The sequence below is a fragment of the Varanus komodoensis genome, unplaced genomic scaffold (genome assembly GCF_004798865.1).
Source record: "Varanus komodoensis strain SLA01 unplaced genomic scaffold, ASM479886v1 scaffold11, whole genome shotgun sequence".
Taxonomy (NCBI): Eukaryota; Metazoa; Chordata; class Lepidosauria; order Squamata; family Varanidae; genus Varanus; species Varanus komodoensis.
The window spans coordinates 26,238,244-26,253,070 of NW_025335317.1; the positions used below are offsets into that span (position 1 = coordinate 26,238,244).

A 14,827-nucleotide genomic window follows, 5' to 3' on the forward strand; every position below is an offset into this window, starting at 1 on the left:
ATTACTGCTTTATGATTACACATGTAACTTTGCAAATGGGGGTTCCAGTCCCCTTGCAAATGATTTCTGGTATCTGATTCTGTCTTTCAACAGTGCAGGTTGTATTATTTCATTTGGAAATAAATGTGGCCAAAAGACAGAGGTTCAAGTAGTTTTTTCATTGTTATCCATACCACTATGGAGGAAAAACAGGCTATAAATTATGTTTACTAAATGAAATGAAAAAGAGTGCAGAGATGTGTTCTAATAGATTGCCAGAAATATTTCTACATTAATTCTAATGCCTTTAAAGTGCTAGATTTTTTCACACACTCAGATGCTTTTTGAAATAACAAAGATATTAAATGTACATATACTTTTAGCTACTTACCAAAATTTTGATTAGTTGTTTCTCATCACAGTCTTCAATATTATCTACATTCAGTTTTTCTTTGTATTTCTAACAAAAAACAAATGAAAGATACTGAGCCCAATTGACTCTGCAGTGAGATCCTATAACTTCTGATCTCGAGAACTTAGGTGACACTCACCAATATGCTCTGGATTTCAGCCTTTGTTGCCTTTGTCTGGTACATCAACATTTCCTGAGCAATGTCTTTCCTGTTTTCAAGCTTATTCATTTTGTCATAAGTGTCAGTATTTAAAACAGACCACCCAAGGAACTGTGTAAGCATCTGACATAGTAAAAAGAGAGAAAACTATTTCAGTATTTTGGTTTGGTCCATACAGTTTATTCCAAGTAATATTGCCCTTGGGTATGTGGAAAGGCACATTATGCACTGCAAGAGCAGTATTATACACTGGCTTTGCAACATTCATATGCATACACACAATATGGTAAAGGACCCTTCAGTGATGCCCCATATGAAGAAGGAAACAAATAGCCAGTGAGTTGTATAATCACACAGCTGTCAGTCCGACCACATTCCACAACCATGTCTAGGCAAGCATATAGGAAATGTGTTTCATCCTCTGTCAGGAAGCCTCCTTGGCCACCAAACATCTGGTAAGGTTTCCTACATAAGAAGGGCACCTAAAACTCTGCCAATATGCTGCTGAGTGAGGCTAGCACATCAGTGGTGGGCTTTTGCCTGATTGGCGTAGCTAGTCTCTAACAATATAGGAGTATGTTGTTTTCTCCTATTGTATATATTAGATAGGTTGTTTCCCACTGTGTCTGCCAGCGAAAAGGACAATACCGCCAGAACAGATATGGCATCCCTGCAATGTTCTGTGTGGCCCAGAAATCTCAGGAGAAGATCTGGGTGGGTTGCAGATCTGGGTGGATTGCAGCTGAGAGCAGAGGAAGGAAGTCCTTTTGTAGTTGTGTGATGTTGGACGTTGTCCTGTATTTTTATGGTTTATGACTTGGCTCCAAAGGCGCCATTCTGAGGGCACTAAGCCAATTTCATGAGAGAATGTTGCACCGTGAACTGAAATTCCTTTTCAATTTCCTCTGTTTACACAACCCTTTGCATGACTGTATTAAGAATTACTTATTTTCCTTCCATCTCTTTAATTGTTTAAATGTAATGACTTTTCTACATAAATTGTTACTGTGTGCTCATCAGTCCCTATACACAATAGTTTACTGGTTCTTTAGATGACACTGTAACCTTCCAGTTTCACTTCTATGACTAACCCAGGGCCGTCTTAACAGCATTATGGGCCCTGGCAAAGCAGTGTACTGGTGCCCCTATGACAATGACAACTACAACTACTGTTAATTTTGGAAGTTTTCCAATTTTCCAAGGGTTAACATACACAGATTAGTATGGGGCCCACAGGCAAGTGCCCATCAGGCCCATGCGTTAAGACAGCCCTGGTCTAACCAATGTTTTTGGCAAGCTAGTCTCTAACAACTTAACAGCTTTTTGTTGTGTTCTGTTTTTAGAACAAGGAACATGCAACGTTTAATTGTCAAAGCAAAAGAAAGTACAATTTCATCTTGCGTGTTTGTGCAATTCTTCAGTACCACGGTGTAGCAAAAAAGATGCAAAGAAAATAGGCCTCATGTAGTGCTTGGATCTCAGTGCTGTGACAAAACCAAAATTCAGTGCAGCCAGTTAATGACCTTGAGTAGAAAAGCTCTCAATCTCTTATGTGTGCATAAAGCAGAACCCAGTTCCCTGATGCCATGCAATTTACCATTTTTAAACCCCAAACCAAGGTACAAAGTGATCCTTTCCTTTCCCTGAGAAACTGTACTGCAGTCATTAGGGCTGTCTTTCTACTTGTGAACTCCATATATTGCCATGTTCTTGTGTGTTCCTTTTGCACACTGTAATACAGCTCCAGATGCTTTTTAATACTACACTTTCCAGGGCAGCTTGAGCAAAGCTAATGGGCTTACTTGTTCTGCTCTGTATCTTTAGAAAAAAGGTTGGAACCAGCTTTTATAAAAATTAACACCAATTTGTTTCGGTCAACAGAGATTATCTTGACATCCCTAACCAAGCTTAATAGGACAGTACATGAAATGCCTAAGGTACATTGTATTATGCCAACTACTATCCCACAAATAATGACATGCAAATTTATACTTATATTACATACATCACAGGCACATAGATTCACAGCAAATATTCCAGGTTAGAATATTTCAGAATTTGAACTGTTACCCAGCTGAATAATATTAATTGATTAACCATCCATCTTTTAAGCAGTTAATTATTTAAATAAGTACATTTATATATTACCATTAAATAAATATGCATGCTTCTCGAGATAATAAATGCTGTGTGATTTTTTATTTCCAATTATATCAACAAGCCATTAAGCAATAGCTTAATGCTCAAGTCCAATAGTTAAAATTGTCTTTATTTGATTAATCTACTGATGAAACTAAGTTTGCAGGCCTATAGGGCATACAAAGATAATTTCTCCATCTCATGCTTGCTTATAAATTAACAATATAAATCTTACTTCAGTAATCTGTTCATCATATTCATCAAAGGGCCTCCCATCTTTCCTGTTATAAAATGTAGCCACACCAACAATTTCTTCCTTTTTGTTGACAATAGGCAAGGACAAGACATTTTTAATTATCCAGCCAGTCTCATCAAATGTTCCTTTCTGCAGAAAAGCAAAAGAAAAGCCAACGACACATGCTTTGTTTAAAAGATAGTCTGTGTTTATGTGAATGTTCATGTCATAACTGGAAATGTAGAAGGACTAAATCATATAAAATTGGGACTAAAATGCCATCATCTCAGTATCACGTATTTGTTTGTTCACACAATAAAAGAGCTTACCTGAAATGTGAAGTATTCATCTGCAGGTGCATTCATCATATTACAAATCTAGAAAAAGAAAGGAATTCAATAAAAACATTTCTACATTTAAATGCTGGTCTTTACAGTAGATGACACCAAATGAGGGCTGGCTCTTTTCTCTTAGGATATTCTAAGCTGTTGGGTCCTACAACTGTGCCAATCCAAATATATTGTGCATAATACAACATTCTGGCTTTGCCTCTTTCTATTTATTTTGGGATAAGAAAAAGAAAATGGCAGTAGTAATGGGAAAATATGGGAGGGTTACGAATAGGAGACAATATCACCTGGAGTTCCCATAAAATTCTCTGAATGAGTGTGATTTCAGAATAAAAGCCTCATCCTTATTTCTGCAGTGCTTCCCTGGGGTGGGTGCAGAGAGCATAAAATGGTTGTGTGTCCTGCTTAGTGTTTCCTCCACACTGACACTCCTGGTTAGTCTAGATGGGAATGCAGAATGTCTGTCACCCCAGGGCTACATTCTAATTTGGAGAAGCTTTCAGGAATCACATTCCAGTGGTGGGTGGTATCAAAGGGTAAAAAGGAGAGGTCGAAACCAATAGCAGCATATTTTAGCTAAAGCTCTTCCAGACACTGAGAGAGCCTTAGGAGAAGCATTTTCCTCCTTTTAGAATGGAGAAAAACTTCCAAAAAAAATCTGAGAAACCAGCAAATGATTGGTAGGTAGGAGAAAGGGGTAGAGCCCAGGAAAGGGAGCATGATTTATTTGAGGACAAAGCAGCCCTCAAATAATCAACAAGACTTTGAGAGTTGTTCGCCCCTTGCACAAACTAGGTTCAGCATACATCACAAACTGAGATGGCATGCACAGCTACTTAGACAAGCTTGTTGATCATCCAAAATTATCTGGGTCACACACAATGCTAAATCATGGTTTATTTAACCCATGGCTTGTTGAATTTATGTTGTATACGCCCAGCTATACTAACAAATAATGGTTTGTTAGCCATGAACAACCTAGAAAGAGAATCCATGGTTTGTTGTTTGGTTGTGACCTCTGGATTGTTTAAACCATAAGCTGTCATTACATGTAAACCCAGAACCATAGGTTGTTAATGGGTTGTTTTGCTAACCTACAGAGACAGCAGGTAAGAGTGATTAACAAAAGAAAAAAAACATGCCAGTAGAACAGTGCCAAAAAGGCATTTGTGATTCAGGGATAAAGCAGCAAGGCCAGCATTAAATATAGATATTATTGGATACTTGCCAATGGCCTACACTCCAGCAGAACCTCACTGACGAAAGCCCCATGGACTTGCTCCTCCTTTTCACCACTGCAGCCTGCTTGTGCGCCTGCCTCTTGTTTTGGTCTGCACAATGGTGGAGGTGAGATGGAGGAGCAGTAGATGCCAATGGTTTCTGTTTCCTAATCTTTGCCTGTTAGGCAAGCAAGGAGGAGGAACAATAGCAGCTGGTGACAATGCACAGGAGAAGGTGGGTTCATTGAGGAGAGGGAGATCACTGAGAGTGTTTTTCCCTCAAAGACCTAGATCTAGGCAAAGAAGGAAAGAAACAAACAAGCCATGCTTTGTTCAGTTGTCTGTCAGACGAACCTTGACAGAGCAACAAACCATGCCCAACCATGGACAAAATAAAAGATGAAGTAATGTTATGTGCAAGTCAGGTCAAAATGTAATTTAAGGCCAAAATGGACATTACTTAAATGTGCGTCTGGCAGCTATTGTATTCTTTTTCATTGTCAATGATTTTTCAATCCCTGATCAAAAATGAAGCTAGCATGGGGAAGATTTAAGATCTGGATTTAAGACTGAGGTCTTAATCCTAACCCTAACCCTATTCTAGAAAAAAGGCCCCCAAATCCAAGGCTCACAGAGCCTTGTGTGTGTGTGTTAAAAGTGGCATTGGAGCTTGACAATTTGTCTTGCAGCAAGCCAGCCTCTCTCCTGCCCCATTTTAAAAGTAATTAGAATAATCTTACAAAAATAAAATATCAGGAGGGGCACAGAGCCTTGCAAATGCGAAGAGAGGAATCCACAGCCACATGGTGGCCATGGGCACCACATAAGGGATTAGACACTTGCTCTGCAATCCTTTACTGTACATAGCTGCCGAGAAGGACATCCCACCGAGTTCAGTGAGTTTGCACCAGATAAATGGGTAGAGGATTGCTGTTTTGGGTTGCAACCCTACATGTACTCACCTAAGAGTAAGTTCCTTTGAACTTAGTGGGTCTTACTTCAGGGAAACATTCACAGGTTTGCACTATTTGTCTTTTTAAAATTTTACTTGGGACTACGTGTGTGGAAAAATGTAACAGCAGGAATCAGAAAGAGGCCTGGCTTGCATTGTCATAAACCTTGGTTTCAATTTGTGATTGATTTAATGATTCTTTTAATAAAAATAAATCAAACACAAAACACATTTGTCAGACATGCACACTGTATAAAATGAAAGTTTGACACTTACAAACCCATTTTCAGCAACATATGTTGGCAATCCACTAGCAAGACACCAGTGGTCTGCAGGAGGTGATCTTGAAGGAGAGAATGAAATTAAATTATCACATTTGGCATAAACAAGCACAACTAGCTATTATCTAACAGACTGACAATAAGCACTCACGGAATGACTTTGATTTCCTCTTTTCCATGCAAAATGTAATCAATTATCTTGTAAAAGTTGACTTCCTAAATACAAAGGGAAGAAAGCACTGTAATAATCTGTAAGCAAGCAGCACTGCAAAAAAATGTGTTTTGGACTGACAAAAGATTTCTACTCACTCGGCCATCAGGTGTTTTTGGTCCTTTGTAAGGCTCTGCTTCACCCAGCTTAATTGGCCACTCATCATAGAATTCCTGGAAATAATTGCAAAGAAATTAACAAGAAGTTCCAATGGAAACAGCAACTGGGAAATGGATTCTAAAATGACCAAGACAGTAGAAAACAGCACTTTGGCCTCTGATTCTGTGCACAGTTTTGTTGTACCTGTTACTTTTTGAAAAGAGAAATAAGATCCCCAGTCAAAGAATATTTTATCATATGAAGCAAGTTCTATTGCTTTTGATGAAGTTAACTTTCAAATAAACATGTTTGCAGACATATTTTAATTTTCCTGTTCCTTTGTTTCAAATAAAGACAGGTCTAGCAATGAGGATTGGGTGAGGAAAGCTACATTATTTTTTATGACAAAATTACCTTCTCTTTCGTCATGTCCAGCAGTCCAACAGAATACCTTTCACAGTTTAAATATATTCGAATAGTGTACAGTGCTTTGTGAAACTGTCGCTCAATATCTGTAAGTTCTTCAAATACTTTGTTAGCGGACCACAAAAGCATCTAGTTCAGAAAGAGGGGGAAGTTGAAAGAATATTTAAAACTGTGGGTAATAACAAGAATCAATAGAAATGATATTTGTGGGAAACAGAAACTATAGGAGAGAACAACTGGGTTCAGAAAACACAACATGGTTTGTTATTGTAGGTGGGTTGTCATGTCATGGGAACAGGACTGCTTCTTTAAGAGTGGCTTGTTTCTTTTTCAGCCCAGGCTGCCTGTGGCACTGGCAGTTCTGGGCTGTTTTAGGGTTGGTGTTAGCTGGGGTGGTTTATTGTGTCACCTAAACCCAGATGACATAACCCACCATGAGTTAGACCCAACAGCCAGTTAGTCTTCCTGGCAAGAGCAGGAGAAATCTGGTATTACACAGATGCCTGGAAGGCCTCCCTGGGGAGAATATTCCTTAACTGTCGTGTTGCCATATCCATGCTACTGTATCCCCCATCATAAGGTGAAAGTTGTATCATGAAGAAAGCTGACCAGAAAATATTGATGTGTTTGAAACATTGTGCCGGAATAGAGCTTTGTGAATGCCCCAGGCCCACAGAAAGATGAACAAGTGGTTCCTAGATCAAATCAAGCCAGCATTTTCCCTGAAAGCTAAACTGACAGAATTGAAACTGTTGTCATATTGGCACAGCCTAAGAAGACAAAACACACTGGAGAAGACAAGAATGTTAGGGGAAATTGAAGGCAGAAGTTAAAGCGGAAGACCAGCTATGAGATGGATTGATTCCATAAAGGAAGCCACAGCCTTGAGTTGGCAAGAGCTGAGCAGGACGGCCAAGTACAGGGCGCTTTGGAGGGTGTTGATTCATTGGTTCACAAGAAGATGGCATGTAGAGATGGCATGTTGAACAACAAAAGAAGTATTGCCACTGCAAAGACCCTCCCTGCCGACATCAGGGAGGTGCCCAGCAATGGTCATGTAAAGAAGATTCTTTTGATATTCTGGCAGGTGTATAAGCACATTATTAAAATGGTTTAGCAATAAATATAGGTGATGTGGGCTTTCATTCAATTCAGATTTAGTTAATAAGACTTACCTGACTTTTCCTGGATTCAATATTGTACAGATATGCTGTGTGGAATTGTTTTAAAGCAAGTGCAAGGAAATCAATGTATTTGTTAAAGACCTGCAATGAAACCAAAAATATAAGACAAATGATCATGAACATTATCCATACAAATGTTAACACATTAAGTTAAACCAATTTCACTGGATAGTTAAGCACATGGTTGTCTTGCTGTTGTGGAAGTCAACTGGGCCTTAAGAATACTTAACTTTGGCTGGACTTTAGTCAACGGTGTCTTTTAGTCTTAAATCACACTCTTCCTTTGAAAGACCAGAGTGATCTGCAAGTGGATTCCAACAGTTGCTTTCCCAGTAAGACTACAGTACTACAGTAACTTTTTAAGGGAGACGCCCACTGAACACAGGGAGACTTCTTAACAGCCAAGTACAAGATTGAACAGTTTCCACTACAGTATTGTGTGCTTCTAGATAAGGCTTTGCAAATACAATTGACTTGCCACCTTCACTGAATTTTAAGGAGGTTACTGATGTTGTTATCCACATGAAATCCTCCCACATATTCTCCTTGCTTCATTTGTCTTTTTGCTTGTATAGAAAATTCATTACTCAAGAAGATGCTCTCTGTTAGGTCTAGGACCCCTCCATCTGAAAGAACCCACAATATCAGGTGAGCTTAAGTCACTTTCTGGAGTCTATTCAGAAAGTCTATGGAGTCTATGATCACTAGTGCCCAATCTGGCTTCAATAAACACAGTAAGTTTCAGCACATGCCAGTCATCCTTGTGAATATTCCTAACCCAAGAACCCACCACAGACCTTGCTGCCCATGGCTACAAGCCACTCTCCCTGGTTTTATGCATCACAATAAGCTCTGTTGACCACCTGCTGCAGTTTAAATATTCACAAGGGTAACAGGCACATCAGAACTCACCATGGCCACTGAGACCCATGTTACTTTTTATTGTTAAGAAGGTCATTATGTTCTGTTAAAAACAATGTTGATACTTACATTTTCATCCTCTTTAGAGAATTCAGGGGCATTTTGCTTGTTAAGTGCCATGAACACAGCAAGAACCTCTTTGCCTTGCAGCACGGGAACTGCCAGCATATTGACTGTTGTATAACCAGTTTGTTTATCCAAAAAGTCAGAAAAATGATTGTTCTGAAATATACAGGAGCAGTTCATTAGTTTTTCAAATAGTACTACTACTAGTAATTTATTTGGCACTTTTAATTTGCAACATTTGCTCATGTGACCTCACAGAGGAAGATCATATTTTCTCTCTCTGAGTCAGAGAGAGTGTTTTCCACAAGGTAACGCAATGATATGGTAATCTTTTACATGGTTGTATGTGGATTCACCACCACCAGAAGGAAATGTCAGTCTTGTAACTGACATACATATAGCAGCAACCTTATGGATCACTTCAGTTTGCATTATTTTTGGGTAAGATGGGTCACATGGAAAAGGGCTGAGGTGACTTCCATTGACTCCCAGTGCAGTGAAAGGACCACTTGCCTAAAAGTATACATACATATACCCAAACATACATATGCTTCCTTTATGCAATTTATATACTGGAAAAAATGGTGTTTGTGAATCATCTATAGCCTTCTGCAGTGTGTGAGGGTTAGAGAGTGGGCAAACAGGCACAATTCTGAACTACTCCATTCTAGGTTTATTTGCACATCAACTGATCATCTGCACAGAGCTTCTGTCCCTTCTAAAAGGAGCAGAAGAGAATCTGAACTCAGGCATGCGTGCACCAACAAATGCACAATTTGCCCAACTTGAATCAAAAGGTTGATTTCCATAATATTTCAGTATATACCTGCTCTATGTAGTCCATGTGGAATACTGCTCAAATAAAATACAGAAGCAGGTAAGTCTTGAAAGGCAGAAAAAAGGGACAGTTTGATATATATTAGAATGACCGCTGTTAGCCTTCCACAACATGATGCTTTCCAGATGTTTTAGACTACAGCTAATATCAGCCCCTGCCACCATGGCCAATGGTTGGGCATACAGGAAATATTTGACGGCTGGGGGAAAGTCTGTGGGTTGATGCTATGACCTCTTTACAGTCTATTTGAAGGGTTGTCAAAGGGGTTGTCTTCTACTTTGAAGGTATCTTTCATTTGAGTGGCTGTGCAGTCCAATTCCAGTTGAAAATTAAAAAAAAAAATCAGAAGGAAGAAGTGGGCCTGAAGCTGCCTATCAACCGCACCTAGCACAATAGAATGAACAAGGCACATGTGTCACCTGGCCATAGTCTTCCTCACTATCATGAGATGCAAGGTACAGTATAGTCGTAGTAGTAGTAGTAAGTTGCATTTACAGAATAAATGGGCACATGCAAATATTACACAACTATGTGTCCTCCCGTGTCCTCTCTTTTGGTGATTCACAAGTAGCCACCCTAGTTACCTATCATCAGTCTGTTTACAGAGGCCTCACCTAAATTTTAGCCATCTTACAAAAAAGAGACATTTCGTAAAATAAACTTTCCTCAGAGATGGGACAATTTTAGGGACTGATTGCCCCAAACAGCAAAATGCAATCAGAAAGGAAGTTACAACACGATGGATCCAAGTGACTGATAAAGGCCAAGGTTGTGAAAACAAAGGCAAGTTACTCCTAGTTGCAAACTTGTTCTGATAAGTTTAAAAAGTCCTAAGCTCTTCCTTCCAAATATGATTAGTTAAATGTTGTGGCTGATGGCTACCAATAGCCCAAAGGTGTAGAGACTCTCTTTACTTAAGCCATCAGGCTGGTAGAACTTCTTTTGCACTAACTTTTGAAGATCCTATAAAAATCAGTGAATGTCTCCAGAATAACCCCATCCAAGGTACGCACACGCAAGCACACATACTTTGCCTGACCAACACATACAAACTCTGGAAGAATCCATCAGCCACATTGATAGCTATATCCAGTGTTCAAGCAGAAGGGGAATGGAAAGTGGAGTGGTCTCTTTTTGCATTGGGTCAGACATATTTAGGTCCGTTAAAGAACAGTGGTACAGTTTTGGTCTTCCAGAGAAGTTAAATAGCAAACAATCCCACTGCTCTTCAGGTATGGGTTATATCTTTGTAAAACAATCTTAGTCATTTAGCTGCATTAGTCTCTAACAACGTTACCATCTTTCTTCTTTGCACCTTTCCTCACTGATAATGATACACCTTACTTTTACTGTAGGTTATACAGGGTCATCTTCAGGGGTGAGTGCTATTGCGTGTCTGGAAACATGGCCAACCCCCGGAGCTCTCTGGCTTTGCTGCTCCTCTTTCTTACTTTGCTGCTCCTCTTCCTACGCCTACTCCTTCCCATTTTGCTTGTCCTTGAAATATCTGACTCATGGCAGAAGGAAGGAGTAGGCGTAGCAGGCACCGCTCAACTTACCCTCATCTGGACACCAGAGGAAAGCAAGCAAATGGCCAAGCATGACAACAACAGAAAGGAAGTGGGCCCAATCTCGCATGGAGCGCATTGCAAGCAGCTTGGCCAAGCATCCTGCCACAGGACCCCTAAAATACTCTTGTTATACTCTTATTTGGAGAAACTGTCATGGAAGCATAGAAATCTAACTAACCAAAGAGTCTAAGGATCATCAAGCTGCAAACATGATATCACTTGACTTCTCTAAACATGGTTATTGAATACTTCAATGACTGCGTGAACGAATACGATTGAACAAAGTGTGAATTATGGCAGAGATGAAATGCTTCATACAAATTCACCACCCCATTTGCAGGTGAAGAATCTAGGATGGATGGGATTTTGTTGATTTCAGGATTGGCATATTTTTTCAGGATGTTTTGAGGGGTACTTGCCATTGCTAGGAATCAACATACTTTTGTTTTGTTAAATTGTGTTTAAATCATATTTTTCTAGCTGTCTTTAACAGTGATGGCAGAATTATTTCTCGTCAGCTACCCCTTCTATCATGCTATAGGTATTCTGGAAGAAAACTGTAGCTTTTGTGAGAAGACTGCTCAGAAGCATCTACTCCAACCAGTAGTAAAAATTCAAACTAAAAAAAGAGAGAGAGAGAGGAACTTGCACAATTTGTTGCCAATGGTAAGCAATCTTTTGAAAAAATTTACCTTCCTAAAATTGTACCCCACTCCCGAATCCAAGTGGATACATTCCTACTTTGGATAATCAGTGTTGTTGTTATTCTTTTCACAAACTGTATTAGATTTATAACATATAACTGCTAACTTCTGCCTGCAGCAATTCATACATTACATTACTTCCTGAATACTACAGAGGAAAGGGCCAAGGATACTTAATCAAGCAATCATCAAACTTCAAGCTGAAAATAAGACATTTACTTTCTTCTATTGTGGAGCAATCCTTTCTTGGAGTGATGAGTCTAATTGCCTTTTCCCTAGACTACATCAGAGGTGGTATGAAGAAGGACTAGCAGATGACACTGTCTACTTGTTCCTTGGCTGTCAGGTGAACAGATGGTAGAAAGAGGACCAGGAGCAATTGCAGCTGGCAACAATGACAGTCATACTTGCTGATTGGGTAAAGTAACATAGTAACACACACTCAAAGGTTGGGTATAGGTTGAATGTGCCTAGTTGTTGAATTGTGAGTTGTTGAAATGTAACTTAATGTCTAGCCTGAACCCAACTGATCTAACAACCCATTGTTACTCGTTGGGCTGTGAACTCTGGGTTATTCATGGTTAACAAACCATGATTTGTTATCATAGCTGGGTTCAGATAACATGATAACTCATGTTGCAGCAAGGACTCACAGTTCAGTGACAACTCACACCAAACTATTGGTGTGAGTTATCTTGTTTGAATTCCATCAGTGACAGCTTCTTACTGAAGGGCATTAGACCTACAGTTGTCACTGGCTTTAGTAATTCTTGAGGTTATTAAAACTTGGTTGATGGTTGCTTGATCTCTGGAAAGGGCATAGCTGGTGTATTAGATAAAGTTAATAAAAATACTCTTGACTACTGCTGCCATATTCATTTCTGGAAACAGGGCTACAGCCAGGGAGAATTTCCAGCCTATTCTGTTGTTTCAGGTAGAGAACGTGAGGTCAACCCTCCTGTTCTAAAAATATGGATGTCCAATCATTATTGCCACTACTCTGGATTAAATTTTAGATGAAAAATGCAGGACCAGCATCAGCAATTGGCATTCCAAGAATGCTGCTCTGGCAAAGTATTCCACTGGTGCTGAAACATCCTGTCAAAGTTCACAGTCAATAGCCTTTCCACTTGCCTGTTCTGCCAGTTTGTGTCATTAACAGCTAGCTATGGGAAGCTGCCCATCATTTTAATAACTCATTTTAATTTCTCATAACTCCCCAAGGAATGTTACATCAGGGCATTGCGGGAAATTTAAAATGGTGGGCATCTCTCAGCCCTCAGCATAGATTTCAGAACAGCTGCTGCTGCCCTCCATTGACACCAGTGAGCCTGGAGGGCAAGGGCTGCCAGAGGGCTCTTTGCTAGGGGAGGTGGCTCAGAGCTGGAGCTGGCCCTGACTGGATATTAGCAGCATGCTAATCACGCTTAGGGCCAAAGCAAATCTTCACGATGCACAGAGGAGCTATGCATTGTTGTGGAACTCGGACAGCCCTAAACTCCTGTCCCCGCTTTTATTTACAAAATTCCACCACTGAATTGGGGTGGGGTTGGGTGGGGTGGGGATAAAAAAAGAAAAGAAAAAAGTCTGCATTGGAGTAGGAAATCTAACATGCACTGAACATGATATCTCTAATGTTTGGTTTAGTTATTATTCTATATGTTTGGGCAATTATTTCCATCAGTTTTATGTGAATATTAGAATATGGGTGACAAGATGGATCCTTATGATAACCCCATGGACAGTCTTCCCCAAACTTGTGCCTTCCAAACACGTTTGAACTGCAACAGGCAGATTTCCAGTCAATATTCCTGCTGGATGAGAATTCTAGGAACTGCAGTCCATATGCCTTTGAAGGCCACCAGGCTGGAGAAGGCTGGCATAGGATATAACTCTTCTGGAGTAGAACAGAATCTTTCTCACACTTTCTTACCACGTATTTTCTGAAACTACACACTGAAAAAGCTCAAACCACACTGAGGTAGAATCCGAGACCTGTTACTTGATTCCACACACTGTCCAATTTTAACAAACTATTGATGGCATCAGTGACTACTGAGAATCTAGTCACGTTAATAGACTCACACTCCGTCTCATCAATATGCAGGTGTAGTTCAAAGTTATGAGCATCCTTTTCATCCTAGACACAAATCTTAAGCCCAACTAATGTCAACTAGGAATGCCAGGGCTCAATTGACCACCTGCTTAATTGTCTTGCCTAATGAGACAATAATGAGTATGTGTGTGTATCTCACTCTCAATCTTGTGCACACACGCACTTAATGTAGAAATTACAAGATTGTGTGCAAAATTCCCAGGCTCTCTCTCTCATCTAGGCACTAACCAAACCCATTTCACTTAGCTTCAGCGACTTACTACATGATGTGCCTGCGAACCATGTCCAGGGATTTCAAGGATTTAAGCTTCTTAAGGAGGAAACTAATGTCTGCATCCCTGAATTCACCCAAGCCTCAGCAATAGGAAAGTATTAAGAATTTCTCCAGCTTGGAATGTGGTGTCCAAGTTGGTTGGGGGGTGGGTGACTTTATTTGAGAAGTACTGTACAAGCCAGACATACTCAGCAACAGAGGTCTCAACACCAGAGAACAGTACAGTCATTAAGGATGAAATAGCCCTCTAACAATCTAAAAAAGTTCTACTGAATAACTTTTTACATAGGCAATGGAAACAAGGAATGAAGATGCCACCACTGTGACATGTGGATTTCTGATGTGTTTGATTATGTCTTCTTCTACCTATGCTCTAGTTGGAGCTGGCACAACTTGTGACCCTACAAAGAAGTTTATTTAAAGCCCCTACTTGGCTTGAAACATATTGCACAAGTTGTGCATACCTGCTGAAGCCATATTATATTCTGTGGCTTTATTCTCAGTATCTCCAAACCTTTACATGGAATTGTTGAATGTTGACAGACGAGAGGGAGAGAGAACTTAGATGATACGATACCTAAATTACTTTCACAGTCAAGCCTGGCCCAAGACATTTTGCTACCGGATGCAAAATGCAAATGTCGCCCCCATTTCCTACTCAGAAGCCAATACCGAGCCATAGGACAATG

General features: G+C 39.9%; 1 protein-coding gene across 1 annotated transcript in view; it reads right to left on the reverse strand.

Annotated features, from left to right (window-relative positions):
- Positions 1 to 14,827, reverse strand: part of PDE6C (phosphodiesterase 6C) — a 50,115-nt gene that overhangs the window by 15,781 nt on the left and 19,507 nt on the right. The window contains exons 2-11 of the mRNA XM_044420652.1: positions 8,639 to 8,791; positions 7,640 to 7,729; positions 6,453 to 6,593; positions 6,038 to 6,112; positions 5,880 to 5,944; positions 5,724 to 5,790; positions 3,255 to 3,302; positions 2,926 to 3,075; positions 531 to 674; positions 371 to 439 (exon numbers count right to left, since the gene is read on the reverse strand). Coding sequence (XP_044276587.1) covers positions 371 to 439; positions 531 to 674; positions 2,926 to 3,075; positions 3,255 to 3,302; positions 5,724 to 5,790; positions 5,880 to 5,944; positions 6,038 to 6,112; positions 6,453 to 6,593; positions 7,640 to 7,729; positions 8,639 to 8,791 — 1,002 coding nt within the window. The remainder of the gene's footprint in view (positions 1 to 370; positions 440 to 530; positions 675 to 2,925; positions 3,076 to 3,254; positions 3,303 to 5,723; positions 5,791 to 5,879; positions 5,945 to 6,037; positions 6,113 to 6,452; positions 6,594 to 7,639; positions 7,730 to 8,638; positions 8,792 to 14,827) is intronic.